The sequence below is a fragment of the Urtica dioica genome, chromosome 7 (genome assembly GCF_054948205.1).
Source record: "Urtica dioica subsp. dioica isolate 48M chromosome 7, U.dioica_male_clone48M_v1_H2, whole genome shotgun sequence".
Taxonomy (NCBI): Eukaryota; Viridiplantae; Streptophyta; class Magnoliopsida; order Rosales; family Urticaceae; genus Urtica; species Urtica dioica.
In genome coordinates this window covers 33,610,660-33,626,649 of record NC_142762.1, presented here as the reverse complement: position 1 = coordinate 33,626,649, position 15,990 = coordinate 33,610,660, and the positions used below count along the sequence as shown (strand labels likewise).

The 15,990-nt window shown below is 39.9% G+C and overlaps 1 protein-coding gene across 4 annotated transcripts; it reads left to right on the top strand.

Annotated features, from left to right (window-relative positions):
* Positions 1-782: 782 nt before the first annotated feature.
* Positions 783-11,625, top strand: LOC149390942 (nucleoporin). 4 transcript variants are annotated; one of them, XM_089619557.1, is made up of 11 exons: positions 783-1,007; positions 1,330-1,444; positions 1,757-2,387; positions 2,565-3,007; positions 3,110-8,188; positions 8,309-9,170; positions 9,263-9,939; positions 10,271-10,412; positions 10,488-10,569; positions 11,139-11,254; positions 11,340-11,625. In XM_089619557.1, the coding sequence occupies exons 2-10, from the start codon at positions 1,394-1,396 to the stop codon at positions 11,239-11,241; spliced, it is 8,070 nt and encodes a 2,689-aa protein (XP_089475683.1). In that variant the 5' UTR covers positions 783-1,007; positions 1,330-1,393; the 3' UTR covers positions 11,242-11,254; positions 11,340-11,625. The 4 variants fall into 4 exon arrangements, with proteins under 4 accessions (XP_089475683.1, XP_089475682.1, XP_089475681.1 ...); XM_089619556.1 differs by having other exon boundaries at positions 1,757-2,374; positions 2,576-8,188; XM_089619555.1 differs by having other exon boundaries at positions 2,565-8,188.
* The last annotated feature ends 4,365 nt before the right edge of the window (positions 11,626-15,990 follow it).

Below are 15,990 nucleotides of genomic sequence, written 5' to 3'. Positions count from 1 at the left end.
ATATGTTGATAATTTTTAGGTCTCATAAAGATTATTTACCAAACACAAATTTATTTTTGCCAATATCAATATCACGTATCCTTTAACAAAATCTACAATAACTATTTATTTTAAAAGCACAACAAAAAAACTCTAAAAAAAAATCCTAACGGCTCTCTCTCCCAAAAATCAAAAGTTTGGGCTTTTGATCTTCGGTATCGTCTCTTCTCTTGGGATATGGAGACTCCAATGATCTCGACCAATAGAGGATTCTCGATTTAGGGAAATATAATTTTTTTTAATTTTTTTTCTTCATATTTTGCTATATTTTTTTTTATTATGCTTTAATAATTCAAATTTATAAGATCTGATTTTTGTACCGTCCGATCTTTAATCAGAGCGATTTTGAATTTTTTTTCAGATCTGAAGGGCGTGAATCTCGGTCGGACAAGATCCCTATAACCACAATTTGCAACAAACGAAAATCGACGTTTCCACTCGCGATTATTATAGTAATCTGTTAACGACTGATAAACTGCATAAATGAGTAACTTACAAATTATTTTGTTGTATTTATTATTGTTTGTGATTCATTTTCACCTTCTTTTGTAAAAATTCTTTGCGTTAATTTTATAATATAAGTCTTTGATTTTTATCAATATATTCTTTCAAGGAGCACTTTATTTAAAAAAAAAAAAAACAAAACTAGCACAGTTTTGAATGGAATTTGATATATATTGATTTTTAAAAAATAAAATAAAATAAAAACAATGAGGAGAAAAAGATTCATGTTCCATTCGAACACGTTTGTCACGGTTGTTCATCATTTTACTAGTTTTCTTTTCTCAATAATTCCCTAATAATCTCTAAGAATAACACAGTTGCGTTAGATCTAAGACAAGAGACAACGCACCAACCTGCCGTCAAAACGAAGTTTGGCCTCCCAACCAAATACCAAATCGTCATCTAATCGATTACTCTCATTTCAACGACCTTGGGTTGATCCACCTATCTGAACCCATAACCAGGTTCAATTTTTTTTTTTTTTTTTTTTTTATTTCTTCTAGTTTTAATCCCCGACCGGAAATTTGTTATTCTCTTGTTGAATGAATCGAAATTTTCTGGTTAGTCCGAATTTGGTAGAGTGTTTTTAAATTTTTTGGTGGAATGAGAATCTAGGTTTTTTAGTTTCTCAGAATATTCTCCGTTGACGCATTTGTTGAAGAAGCTTATGTTTTGGCTTCATATATCGTATTTGCGGTCGATATGGAAAAAAAAGGCTGTTGATTTTGATACAGAAGTGTTAAAAGTACGTTTTTTTTTACGATTGAGGTTGATTTCGTGGTTCAGGATCTAATGCCGATTTATAGCAGTTGAAAGTAAATTTCGGAGATATTCAGTATAGCATTCAGCGATGGACAAGAACAAGGGCCGGACTGATATGCTTGCCGCCGGAAGAAAGAAGGTACATTATTGTCTTATTGAATTTTGTTATTTATCGAGCTTTGGAAATGTGATTGCGATGGTGGTAAGTGAAATCTGCGGTGATCAAATCAGTTTTCTTTTAAAATGGTGTAAAATTCTAGGGAATTGTATATCATATGGTTTGGATTTTGTTTATCCTTTTGTTTCTTTGCTGCAAACTTGAAGGGTATATTTGGGTTCAATGACTTAGCTGAACCAAACCCGACTCTTAATTTGCGAGATTTATGTGATTACCTGTTGTCTACATTTTAGAAACCGAGTTTAATTTATACCCGTGTTTGTTTATCATCAGCTTCAACAGTTCCGGCAGAAAAAGGACGGCAAAGGGTCTGGAAGCCAGGGAAAATCCTCAAAAAAGTCCGGCAAATCAGCACATCGAGAAGCTGATGCAGAGGCTGAGTCGGGCACTAGCAAGCCCGAATCCACGCCATTGGTTCCCGAGCAGGGAATCGCATCACAGGATGACTCAGAAACACCAATGGCTGTGACATCAGCGTCACATGATGACTCAGAAACACCAATAGCTGTGACATCAACATCACATTCTACAGAGGATGTAGCTCCAGACACTTCCGTTTCCGTGGATTATGTATCTGCGATGCTCGGCTCCCAAGAGTCTGGCACAGTTGAGGCATCTATTCAAGAAACAACATCAATGGTAGAAGTCCCTGAGCATAATGAAAACGAAGTGGTTGCCGCTGTAATGGAAAGTGTTACGCCTATTGCTGGTTTAGATGCTACAAATCTCGAAGAGGAAACAGCTTGCGATACATCTGTGCCACCGGTTGATTTGCTGGCACAGCCTCCTTCAGTTGATACCATTGGAGAAAGTTTGGATTTTGAGCATAATGTATTGCCTCGCCGAGAGGATATCCCTGATTCATCCTTGGTGCAGACAAGGGGAGATCAGGTAACAGATTTAGGTTGTTCTCTTCTCCCCTTGTCTGTGCTCTTTTCCATTTCAGAATATTTTCTACTTGGGTCTTTGGATTTGGATAATTAATAATATATATATTTTTTATATTTTTTTTTCGGGTGAAAATTCGTCTTTTGGTTTGTGTTTTTGATGTATAATCGTGATCTCATTTCTTGCTGGTTAGGGTCAATGCAGGAAGCTGATGGTTTGGATGGGAGGCAAACTAATTATAACTGTGAATTAGAGCTCGATGGAGTTCCAGAGCTTGGTAATACTTCTGAAGCTTCCCCAGTGTCATCTACAGCAGAGATATATGTGAATACACCATGTGAAACTGAACAAGCAGAGAACGTGAATGAAGTATCAATCTTGGATGTTGCAAAGGCGTCGAATGGGTTGTCAGGTGCTGATTTGGGTTCCGCTTTGGAAAATCAGCAGTATGAAGGGAATCCTGAACCATCATCTGGGACTCAAGACAAGGCTCAAGATGCGACTCAAGGTTATAGGGAAACTGAGTTGGGTTCTCCGGCTGGAGCGAGAGTCGCGTCTGTTCCAGATTTAAGCTCCGTTAGTCTTTCCCAGCTCACAAACTTGATTAAGGGGCTGAGTGAAGAAGAATTTGATCATGTACATGAGTCGAGAAGACTTGGGTCAGGTGCTGATCGTGGCTTCCGACATCTGATGGAGAGGCTCAAAGAAGAGCTAGTCCTTACGAATTTCACAAAAGATATTTCTCAGATGCTACTAGCTCAGCATTCTGAGATGCAATGCGAGTTTGATAACGACAGCCGTCGGTTAGTCGATGAAATAGCTCTACTCAGCGCGTCACTAAAAGAATCCAGCGAAAAAAATCAATGCCTCACCGAAGAGCTTTCAGGAAGCAGAAAAGAACTCCAGGCTGTTATTAGTGCAAGAGAGGAGCTCCAAAATCAACTCTGTTCTTCACAATCTGACGTTCAAGAATTATCTGGTAGAGCGAATGAGATGCAGATCGAGCTGGAAAGATCACAGGGCGAGCTTTCGAGCATGACCGCAGAATTAGGTGATTGCAAGGACTTGGTTACATCTCTACAGTCAAAAATTGAGATTTTAAATGGAAGTATTGCTTCATTGGCGGAGGACAAAAACAAACTCCGAGAGGAAAAGGATTCTCAGACTGGGGAAATCGGGAAGCTTTTGGCAGAGCTAGAGGAGTGCAAAACATCATTGTCCGTACTACACTCTAAAAACTCGAACATGGCAGCGAGTTTTTCTTCTCTAGATGCGGCGAGAAAGATGGTAGAAGAGGAGAAAGATAATTTGCTTGCCGAGCATGAGAAGCTTTCGGCAGAATTTTCCAACTCTAGAGGAGTGGCTTCAGTGTTGCAACTGGAAAATTCTGGCTTAAAGGAGAGCCTTGATATTCTAACAGAAGAGAGGAAAAAACTGGAAGAGGACAATAGGTATTTCGCTCAGGAGAACGAGAGACTTTCGTCGGAACTTACTGTTTTTCAAGATAAGATATCTACTGAACAGAGAGAGCGAGAGAGGAGCGAGGTTGAATTAAAAGAAATGTCAATGCGGCTCGAAGAAATCATCGAGGAGAATATTTTTCTTTCAAGCAGTTTGGAGGTCCATAAAGCAAGACTCGTAGAAGCCGATAGAAGCCGAGATGAAATGCCTCTCCAAAGTAATGAAGCCGTGGACCAAGTTGAACTTTCGGAACTACAAAGCGTGGACCGTCATATTACTGCTTCTGTTAACAAGCCTGTATCGGATGGTAGTGCTGAACAGTCATTGCGTGAGCTGGAAGTTCCTACCGGTTTTGTTGGCTTTGATTCCCTGAGAGTGCACTTAGAGGAGGCAGAGAAAATATTGCACCAACTCGAGAAGGCAAATGAAGGGATTCAAGCTCAGGCCATGTCACCAGACAAGCCAGGTGGAAAATTGTCAGCGCCCGCGGTATCTAAACTCATCCAGGCCTTCGAATCAAAAGTGCAGTCTGACGAGCAGGAAGAAGAGCAAACGCCTTCTGCCGAAAATCAATCATCAATGGATGACCTGTTTGTGCTAATGAAAGAAGAAATCGGAAATTTGAAAGCTTTATTCAATGAGTTGGTTGCGGATGCTACGGATGCCTCTGCATTGTTTAAGGAAGAATGTAATAATAGAAGAGCCGCCAATGTCACAATTGGGGTGCTTAAGGATGAGTACGAAGCTTTGAAGGAGGACCACGCCGACAGTTTGGAAGCGAGAAACATTGAGCTTTTGGTTATGTGTGAAGTTGTGAAGCAGTACGAGGGCACTGCAGAAGCAAAAAACAATCAGCTTGCGGTTCTATGTGAAGCTGCTAAGCAAGAAGTCGTGGATCTCAAAGTTGAAAATGCACAACTTGGTTCGAATCTCTGCACTTATGAATCTAGAGTTGGTGAACTACAGGTTCAGCTGAAAGATTTGCAGCAAAGTTTGGAGGAGATGGTAGCTGGGAATGGTAATCGCGCAGAAGCAATGGAGAAAGAGGTGTCTGAGAGGGTATTAATTCTTGAGCGAGATTGGAATTCTACTCTCACTCAGGTTTTTGAAATAGTACAGAAGCTTGGTGAATCAACCGGGAATCTCAGTTCAGCAGTACTGCTCCCCAATGAAAGATTGGATGTAGTTAGCCATGTTGACGATTTAGTCAATCGAACCATCCAAGTAATCGAAGATCTGCAAAACAAAAGTGAAGATGCTCAAGCCGAGCGTGAAGTAATTTCAACGTCATTCAAAGAATTGAACCACAGGTTTGATGATTTGCACCAGAAGAATGATCTGGCTTCTGGAACACTACATAATATTTATTTCCAGCTCAAGAAACTTGTCGGTTTGCACGAATCCGCGGATGAAAGTGAGAGGAAGGTGGAGGATGAGAAGATTACAGATCTTTCAGATTACGCTAACTACAGGGATTACTTTGAACAGTTGGAGCACAATCTAATCGAGCGACTGGAATTCGAATCTGTTATCAAGAAGTTGAATTCAGAGTTGATGGAACGAAAAAAAGAATTCGAGGATCTGGAAAGAGGATGTCTGCGTGCGGACGTTGTGTGTAAGCTTATTGAGAGTATTGAGGGTGTTCTCAAGTTGGAAGTTGCAGAGATTCATATGGAAGAATTTCCCTCTTCACGTTTTGAATCATTAGTGTCAGCTCTCCTTCAAAAGTATGGCGATGCTCACAAGCAGTTATGCTTATCCAAGGACGAGTTCGGATCCAGCGTGACAAAATCGACTGAACTGGAGGAAGAAATACAGCAGTTAATTTCCGCTGGTGTTCAGCATGAAACTGAAATATCCGTCCTCAAGGAAAGTTTGAATCAGGCAGAGGAACTTCTATCCAATACTAGTTCGGAGTTGCAGAAGAAAACACAGGAACTTGAACAGTCAGAGCAACGTGTATCATCCATTAGAGAGAAGCTCAGCATAGCCGTTGCTAAGGGTAAAGGCTTGGTTTTGCAGCGAGACTCTCTGAAGCAGTCCTTGACAGAGATGTCTAGCGAGCTTGAGAGATGCGTCCATGAGTTACAGTTGAAAAATGGCAGGCTAAACGAGGTCGAAGAAAAACTGAAGGTGTACTCTGAGGCTGGTGAGCGAATAGAGGCTCTTGAATCCGAGCTTTCGTACATTAGGAACTCGGCAACTGGACTAAGAGAGTCGTTCCTTTTAAAGGATTCTGCTCTTCAGAGGATAGAAGAGATTTTGGAAGATCTTGATCTGCCAGAGCATTTTCACTCCAGAGACATTATTGACAAGGTTGAGTGGTTAGCAAGGTCAGCTTCCGATAGCAACAACAACAACAACAATAATAATAGTAATAATAATAATGCTTTGCCTGCTGGTGAGTGGGATCAGAGAAGTTTGGGCGGTGGAGGTTCGTACTCAGAAACTGAATTTGTCCCGGCGGAGCCTTGGAAAGACGATGCACATGCGGGTACAAATATTGGTGAAGATTTGAGAAGGAAATATGAGGAGCTTCAAAGTAGATTCTATGGTCTTGCTGAACAGAATGAGATGCTGGAGCAATCTTTAATGGAAAGAAATGACTTGGTTCAGAGGTGGGAAGAGCTTTTGGATAAGATTGATATGCCATCGCATATGCGCTCATCGGAGCCAGAAGATCGAATTCAATGGTTGGGAAGAGCACTTTCAGATGCGCGTGACGATGCTGATTCTCTCCAGGAAAAACTTGTTAAATTCGAAAACTTTTGTGGATCATTGAATGCTGATTTAGAAGATTCGCATAGAAGGATATCTGAGCTTGAGATAAACCTCGAAACAATTACTCAGGAGAAAGAGCATATTTCTGAAAGGTTAGAGATTCTGAGTCCTGATTATGAGAAAAATTCATCAAAGGCAACCCAATATGAAGTTGAGAACAAAATGCTTCAGAGTGACGTCACTAGGCTGGAGGAGAGTAACGAGATGCTTTCTGCGAGGGAATCCGAACTTGAATCTGAGAACAAACGGCTTCAGAGTGAAGTCAATTATCTGCAGGAGAATGTGGCTGAGATGCTTGGAAATAAGGATCAGATTCAAAGCGTGGAAGGGGAAATACGAAGATTACAGGGCTTGGTTAGTGATGTTTTGCAGGATCCTGAAACGCAAGATCAGGTTTCTTCTGCAACTAGCATTGAGAGCCTGGAAGCTTCACTGAAGAAGCTTTTGGAGAACTACAGCAACTTCTCTTCAGAAAAACAGATGCTTAGTCGAGGAATTGATGTGTTGGGGGATGAAACAATGACGATTGAAGAAGTGAAAAGCAAGGAGACACGTGATGATGGCGGGGACTTTGATGCTGTTATCTTGAAGAAAGAGCTCGACGAAGCTTTGGAGGAATTGATCCATGTGAAGGGAGAAAGAGACTTGTATATCGAGAAGCAACACTCTATGGGGTATGAGATTGAAGGCCTGGTCAAAGAAAAGGAGGAGCTGAAATTGCTTCTTAGTCAAGAGGCACAAAAATTAGCTTCTACAAGAGAGAAGCTAAACATCGCAGTTAGAAAAGGGAAGACGGTGGTACAAAATCGCGACAGCTTGAAACAGACCATCGAAGCAAGGAACGCTGACGTGGAAAATTTAAAATCTGAGATTGAGATCCTAGAGAGCAAACTTGCGGACTACGAAAACAGGTTCAGAGAGCTATCCAGTTACCCGGAAAAGGTTGGAGTCCTAGAGTCCGAGATATTTTCCTTGAGGAACCGTTTGGCAGAAACCGAGCAGCATTTGGAGGAGACGGGGCGTACTCTGAGCTTGATCTTGAACAATTTGGCCGCAGTAAATGTGGGGAACGGAGCTGATTCCACTGACCCGGTTGAAAAATCGGAGCAAATCGTCAATCTATGTCGAGATTTGCACGCTGATCTCACTTCTTCAGAAGAGGAGTCGAGGAAATCTAAGAGAGCGGCCGAGCTCCTCCTTGCGGAACTGAACGAGGTCCAAGAAAGAAATGATAATATTCAAGAACAGCTTTCTGAACTGACCAACGAAAGGGATGTTGCTAAAGCTGCTGTGCATGAAGCTCATTCCCGTCTCGATGAGTTGTATGACAGTCGTTCTTCGGAGCAGAGGAAGCAATTTTCTGAACTCAAGGCTCTGAAATCTGGTGTAGATCAATTCAGGAAAGATTTTAACGATGTGAGTAATATACTACTTGATGTGTGCTCTAAGGACTTGGAGTTCTTGCAAAGCCTAGAGAAAAGTATTGGCATGTCTCTGAACCCATCCAGTTCTACTGATGGTTTTAATATTCCAGCCTTCAATCATGGCCGTAGGTCTACCAGTTCTGATAGCAAGGTATTATCATTTTGAATGGTTATTTTATCGTTTTACTGCTCTTAACTTCAGACTTCCTCTCCCCAAAATTAACGTCATGTTACTGATTAGCTCTCGCTTTGTTTGTGTTTTCCTGCTTAGGGCTTATTTGCTTCTTGGTTCGACTCCAATGCCAAGGACGATTTTGATGGCAATTCTGGGAGTGAAATCTGTGGCTCTGTTGGGCTTCAACTACAGGAACTCACTGCCGAGGTTGGAGCGCTGAAAGAAAAACTTGTGAGACACTCAAGCTCTGTACAAGAACAAGCTAGTAGTCTGTCGAAATCATTGGCGATTGCCCAGAAAGAACTGATTTCTCAAAATGCTTCTCATGAAGCCTTGAAGAGAGAACTTACACAGCTAGATTCGGCCTGTCAAGAAAAGGACAGTAAACTTGTGGCTATGCAAAAGAATTTCGCTGTAGTTTTTGAAGTTTTATCCGGTTTGATTACGGAAATTCAAAGAACAAAAGCGGAGTTGCTTGGTATCAATAAAGCTTCTGGAGAGATTGCATTTCAAGGGGATGGGAATTCTGGTGGACTAGCCCAAATTCCAACTCCATCAGAGGAGTCGATCAAGATCTTGGCAGACAAGCTTTCGTATGCTGTCAGGGATTTCGCCAATGTAAAAGCTGAATTTGTGGAAGGTGATAAAAGACAAATGAAGAGTGCAATTGCCGATTTGCAGAGAGAGCTTCAGGAGAAAGATGTTCAGAAGGAAAGAATCTGCATGGATCTCGTTGCTCAAATCAAGGTAGCCGAAGCTGCGACGGCACGTTCTTTAGCAGATATTCAATCTTCGAGTCGACGGATCAATGAGTTAGAGAACCAGCTCAAACAAGTGGAACGCGAGAGGGAAAAGATGGAACAGAAGGCGAACGAGTTGCTTGATGAGCAAGCAAACTCTATGGAGCTGCAACAGAGGGTCCGATCCCTCACTGACATGATTGCTGCTAAAGATCAAGGTCGGTTGACATTTATCTTGTTTTTATTTCGTTGTGTCAAGTAATGGAATCATAGTTTTATTTATTTTTTGGGAAATATATTCTGATAACAGAAATCGAGTCCTTGATGCAAGCACTTGATGAGGAAGAGACGCAGATGGAAGATCAAACGAAAAAGATCGAGGAGCTGGAACGGGTTTTGCAACAGAAGAATTCGGACTTGGAGAATGTCGAGTCTTCTCGTGGAAAGGTTATGAAGAAGCTTTCCATCACTGTGAGTAAGTTCGACGAGCTTCACGAACTATCCGCGAGTCTCCTCGCCGAGGTTGAGAAGCTTCAGTCACAGTTGCAAGAGCGGGACGCCGATATTTCTTTCCTGCGACAGGAAATCACTCGATGTACGAACGAGGTACTTGTGAGCAACAAACGGGACTCGGATGATGTCCTCGAGATCTCGACGTGGCTTGATATGATCATTTCCAATGCTGGGATGCAAAATGTTTGCTCTCAAGCCAAGAATGACAATCAGGTTCAGGAGGAACACAAGGAATTACTGAAAAAGAAGATTGAGTCGGTTATATCGGAATTGGTAGACCAGCGTGAAGTGGCTCAAAGCAAGGATACACTGTTGCAAGCAGAACGGAGTAAGGTCGGTGAGTTGGCACGCAAAGAAGAAATTCTCCAGAGATCGTTACGCGACAAAGAATCGCGCTTAAATCTTCTAGAAGGTGTAGGAGTCTCTGAAGGGGCAACTGGCACGACCTCTGAAATTGTTGAAGTTGAGCCTTTGGTAAGCCATTTGTAGTTTGTTTCCGCCATTACATACTATATCCACTTCTCACATTACATTTTTAATTTTTATTGTACATGCTCTAAATTTAGTTTTGCAATTTAGATAATTTTGTATCCTACTTAAAGCTTCCATAAAACCCTTCTCCTTTGATATCTGTCGTGAGTTTAATATGTTTAGACCAAAATATCATTCATAATTTAGGATTAGAGTTAAACGTGGGAAGTATTTGAATTCAGCTATCTAATTTGAACTGGTGTAACGGGTTTTGTTCCCCAATTATTATGGCTGACGTGCTTTCTTTTTTCTTTTTTTTTTTTAACTTGTGTAGATAAATAAGTGGACGGTTCCTGGGCCTTCAGTTACATCCCAAGTGCGGAGTCTGCGTAAAGCTAATAATGATCAAGTTGCAATTGCCATAGATATGGATCATGATAGCGGTAATGGGCTTGAGGACGAAGATGACGATAAAGGTAAGCCTCTTATAGATCTTTTAATCTCTCTTTTACAGAACCTGATTTGAACTCTCCGTAACTTTTTTTTTTTAGTTCACGGTTTCAAGTCTCTTACAACATCGAGAATCGTCCCAAGGTTTACTAGACCGGTGGCGCACATGGTTGATGGTCTTTGGTACGCATTTGACTCTTTTCTTTTCTTCCTTTCATTTCTGCTTACACCGACTTTGTTATTAATTATCTGACAGCCAAGTGATCAGTACGACATGCTTGTCTTTTTATTTTTTATTTTTTTTATTTTTTATTCATTTTATTGCTGAAATAGATGTAGCGAAATAACTTTTTATTTTACTGCTTGTCACTTGAATCATTTAGGTCTTGTTTGGTAGTGTTTTTATTTTTTGTTTTTCATTTGTTAAACAAAATGAAGGGTGTAGATGTTCCCAAAATGACACAGAATGCTTTTCCACCTTCAAAGGAAAAAAAAAATGAAATTGTTATAAAAAAAAAAAAATAAAGTTTGATGACTAAATTATAAAAATTAAAAAACCGAGGAAGAAATTAAAAACATTTTAGTCTAACAATAAAATTGTCAAAGTTAAAAAATTCGGAGACTAGGATTATTCAGAGTTTAAAAACAAAAGTGTAAGCTAAATGACTAGACTTTATGATGACAAGCATAGATCTTAAACTTAACTTTGAATCCTAAACTTATATGGAGTTGCATATTTGTGTTGAAACCAGGGTTTCTTGTGACCGAGCTCTGATGCGCCAACCTGCTTTTCGGCTTGGTATCATTATATATTGGGCTGTATTGCATGCACTTCTTGCAACCTTAGCAATTTGAGAAATCGGAATCGGTTAGTTTTGCTCTCTTGGTATGTTGACACTGGTATTTTTATCCAATGATTCTCTATCTAATCCGCGGAGTCTTTTGCATTACAGGTGGGAAGGAATTTAATAGAGAGGAGACATGGGTCTTGCTCCCGGGCATTGATTGTCTCAATGTCAGTGTTTTTGCCGTAGTATCATTAGAAAAAGAAGCAATTGATTAATATTGTTTATTCCAACCTCGCAACTGGGCTTCTCGTTTTTATTAGTATGAATCTCAGATCGCTTGGTTGTATCAAATAGCGAAGAGTATTATAGAGATTGTGTAAAATCGAGTTCAAAAGGATATGACACCCACCATGGCTTCTTCTGTTTTTACAGATTTGGCTAATTGTTTCTAGAGGGGATTTAGAACTATACGCGGCTCAATTTTGCCCGTTTTATGTTTATCGTGCGTTCTGGACATGGTAGATTAATTTGTTTACTACTCTCAAATCATAATTTTCGAAACCATAGATTAGACTGATCTGATCTAATGATTTGGTCAATTTTCGTCATTAAATGTTTACCATTTGTTTTTAAATGGTTGAGAAAATATTTTATGTATCTCATGGGTTTAAAGAGTGCGTGTATATTATCAAAAATTTTCGGAGATATCACATTCATACCATCATTTTGGTGTTTCTTACCCACTATTGGCAATTTTGTGAGGGGAAAATTTCATATAATTAACTTAAAACATGGGTCATTTTTCATATTTCATTATATTTTCAAAATAATTTATTTGTAATCGTTTTTTTTTCGACAAAAATACCATCATGTTTCAAAAATGTAATAACGATTATTGAAATCTAATCAATTTGAAATTTGGTCAACAACTGTTGAAATATGATTAATTGTTATTGAAATCTGTTTAAAAGTTATTGAAATCTGGTCAATAGTTATTGAAATATGATTAACTGTTATTGAAATCTGATTAACTGTTATTGAAAACGGTTATTTATAAAAATTAAAAAGTTTAGAGGCTAATATTGAGAAAAGTTATGAAAACGGTTATTTTCGACTATTTTCACTCTTGCGAAAGCCTAGAATGAAGCTCGATTCTTTAATATGCTGGAAAATTATATAATTAGCTTAAAGCGCGAGTCATTTTTCATATCTTACTCATGTTTTTAAAACTTTCGATAGTAACTGTTATTCTTTTCTTTGGACAAAAATACCCTTGTGTTCCTAAACTAGTCAACAATTATTTAAATCTGGTTAACAATTATTGAAATATGCTCAACAACTATTGAATATGGTGAACAACCATTGAAATCTGATTAACAATTAGTGAAATTCGGTTAAAAATATTGGTATATTAAAATCTTGTTAACAATGATTGAAATCTGGTAAACAGTTATTGAAATCTGATTAACAGTTATTGAAATCTGGTCAACCGTGGTAGAACGCAATTATTGCCACGTCGACAAACCCGATTTCGTCTCCGGAGAAGTTGGCCTACTCTCCAACACTCTTAGCTCCAAAAGCTCCCCCTCACCTCCAACAGCTCGAGAAGTAAAAATATTAATAATTTTTACTTTGAGATGGCATAATATGTCTCGACGAACCGAAAAAATCATAGTACTTTTTTTACAATTAGTCTTGTCTCGATCTTAGGTAGTTATCAAGTTTTCCTTGGTCTCGAAAGTATAGTGAAGACTTGGGACGAACCTGAAAGTCACTATCTCGAGAGGATCTTTGGGATTGTGATGAGGGTGGTGACCTTCTGTGAGTCTTGAGAGAATAGTGAATGCCTTTGTTCTAGATATTGTCGTAATATTTCTCTTATTAAGTGAAGAGTTTGAGAATCGGTTTCTCAAACTCTTGACACTTTTAGAGATTAAATGTAAGTTCGCTTAGTTAACCTTTGCTTTTTAGAGAAAGTCTTTTTTGAGAGAGAAAATGTCTCTTCTCCTATTATAGATATAATGGAAGTAGATTGTTTCTCTATTTTTTTGTTTGATATGATATGAGTGGAGTCACTTTGATTCTCTTTGTTTTGTGGTCTCAATTGCTTTTGTTGGAGAAGATTATAGAGAGAAAAGTGAGATGAAGTAGGAGAAAATAGGAGAGAATATGAGTGAGGAATGAATTTGGTAGCTTTTGGCGTCTCTCAAGTGTATTTTCTCTTTTCCTATTGATTTATAGAGGTATTTATAGGTGTCGTGGCGGCATGGCCTTTGGAGTGGATTTCTGCATGAGACCTACGTGTTTTAAGGCTTTTATGAAGTTAGAATCGACCCGGCTCAGAATCCTCTTGACGGGGCAAATTTTGAGCCGGCAGAGTGGGCTTGATTTAGGCCCGCGGGGCGGTCTTGAAGTGAGTTTGCCGACGTTCTTGATTTAAGCTTGCGGGCTGGGCTTGATTTAAGCCCGCGGAGTGGTCTTTAAGTGAGCCCGCAGACGGTCTTGATTTTGGCCCGTCGGAGTGGGCTTGATTTAAGCCCGCGGAGCGGTCTTGAAGTGAGCCTGCGGACGGTCTTGCTTTAGGCCTGTGGAGTGTGTTTGCTTTAAGCCCACAGACGATTTTGATTTTAGGCCCGCATATGGTCTTGGTTTAGGTCCGCAGATGGTCTTGGTTTAGGTCCGCGGAGTGGGTTTGAATTAAGCCCGTGAAGCGGCTTTGATTTTAGGCCCATAGACGATTTTGTAGTAGTATTGATGTTGGGCCCATTGACTTGGAGATTTTGAGCCTATTTTGCACTTATGTCTCTTTAGGGTCGTTTTTGGTATTTTGGGTGGCGTCTCCGTACCAAAAATAGTGATATAACATAATTATAGTATTTATAATTAATTTAGGTAACTTAATCAACTTAAAATATAATATTTTAGTTGAATATTTTAACTTCTAAAGGTTGTTAAAAATTTATTAATTTTTAGCATTAAAAACTTTTAGCGAATGAATTTGCGATTCGTGATTACTTTACAACGCTCAAAAGATTACTATGATTACTTTACAATATGATGGTCTTTTATTTTTGCTAGTGTGCCTTGTTAGTTAAAGTTGTGATTATAATTATTCTATGAATGACATAAAATATGTATTTATTTGAGAAAGAGAGTTTTCTTATATTTTTTTTCTTAAATACAAAGGGAAGTACAAATATAGATATACACTTAAAATAAAGAATAAACATGACAAAATAGATTATACGTATGCGTAAGTGAGAGGGAGAACTGACCAATAATATAAGTCCGACTAATCATGCCGATTTGGCAGTCGACGTGTAAAATATGACTTTAGTCAATGGTAAGTCAGCAAAATCAAGTTAGTTACGGAATATAACAGACTGAAGAACTCACATACAGTTCATAGTAGACTATGGCGATCGAAACGATCCGAACGCCATTGCGTTTCTCTCTCGCTCCACACCTTTTTCCAGTCCAGGTTCGTCTTTTCTTCATTCTCTCTGTACTGAGGCGATTAAGATCTCATTGCCGTGATAATTAATCGATTTTAATTTTTCTGTGACATTTCACTTATCACGTACATTCTTGAATTCAATTTATCGCCGTTTAGGAAATAATTAGTCTTCTCGGTGACATTGACGGAAAAGAGGGCAAACATACCTTCCTGATGCAGACATGGCTCGCGGCCAGCACGGCCTTTCTCGAGATGTCTACCTCAACATCTCAGAGGTGCTGATAGACCCCGAAAATGAATAGAACTGACAAAAACCACTGAATGAATCTCATAATCTGTCCCAATCTCTGTATCAGGTACCGTGTCGAGGAGGGTCCTCTAGACTACGACTGTGCCAATGCCATCAGAAACTGCGACCCCGACGGCCCTCTCATGCTCTCTGTCTCCGAAGGTCGCTTCTTTGCCCTCACAATTATGTCTTACTTCAAGCCTTCTTCTTCGCCTAAAGAAACGAGTTTATTTTCAGATTCATTAATCAAAGCCATGAAGCTCTCTGTACGCATCGCTGTCTAGTGCAAGGTCGCTTCTGACCTTCCCAAGCTCGTCGAGGGTCTGAAGCGTCTGGCCAAATCAGACCCCATGGTTGTGTGTACCATCGTGGCTGGAGCCGGAGAGCTCCACCTGGAAATCTGCGTGAAGGACGTCCTCATGGGAGGCACCGAGATCATCAATTCCGACCCGGTCGTGTCCTTCCGCGAGACTCTCTTCAAAAAGTCATGCATGCTGGGATTTTGACCTCGTCACCTCGTCCAGTCGAGCTCGTCACTTCGTCCAGTCGAGCTGTTAATTCGTCCAGTCGAGCTGGAATGACTTCGTCACTTCGTCCAAACGTTTTTGGATTCAGTTCGTCAGTTCGCCCAACCGTGTTGGGTTAACTCTGTCAAAACCTCTCTTTCTCTCGTAACAGAAAACGAAAAAAAAAGAAGGAACACAAGATTTATAGTGGTTCACTTTCAAAGAGAAAGCTACGTCCACTTTGCCGCTGCAATACTATAAACCCAATTGGGAAAGTTTACAAGTACAAGTGTTTCTATTTTTGGGTACAAAGGAATACAACACATAGCATCCTTTATATATACTAAGGAATTGTACAAAGTTACTATCCCTAACCGATGTGGGACTTTTTCCAATTCCTTAGATTAGGCTCCACACTAACATCCACCACCAACAATCTCCCACTTGGAGACTAATCTCATCACGCGTCTCCTTCTTGCAGCGGCGACTCAACTTATCAGACGAGGAGTCCAACTGAGGTCGAGCACAACCTCAGTTTGTCATACGGCACAGACTTCGTAAACA

Coding starts and splice junctions, on each gene's coding strand:
- LOC149390942 (XM_089619555.1), top strand. CDS start 1,394: ATGGACAAGAACAAGGGCCGGACTGATATGCTTGCCGCCGGAAGAAAG. Junction 8,189..8,308: donor CTACCAGTTCTGATAGCAAG/GTATTATCATTT, acceptor TTTCCTGCTTAG/GGCTTATTTGCTTCTTGGTT. Junction 9,940..10,270: donor TTGTTGAAGTTGAGCCTTTG/GTAAGCCATTTG, acceptor TAACTTGTGTAG/ATAAATAAGTGGACGGTTCC.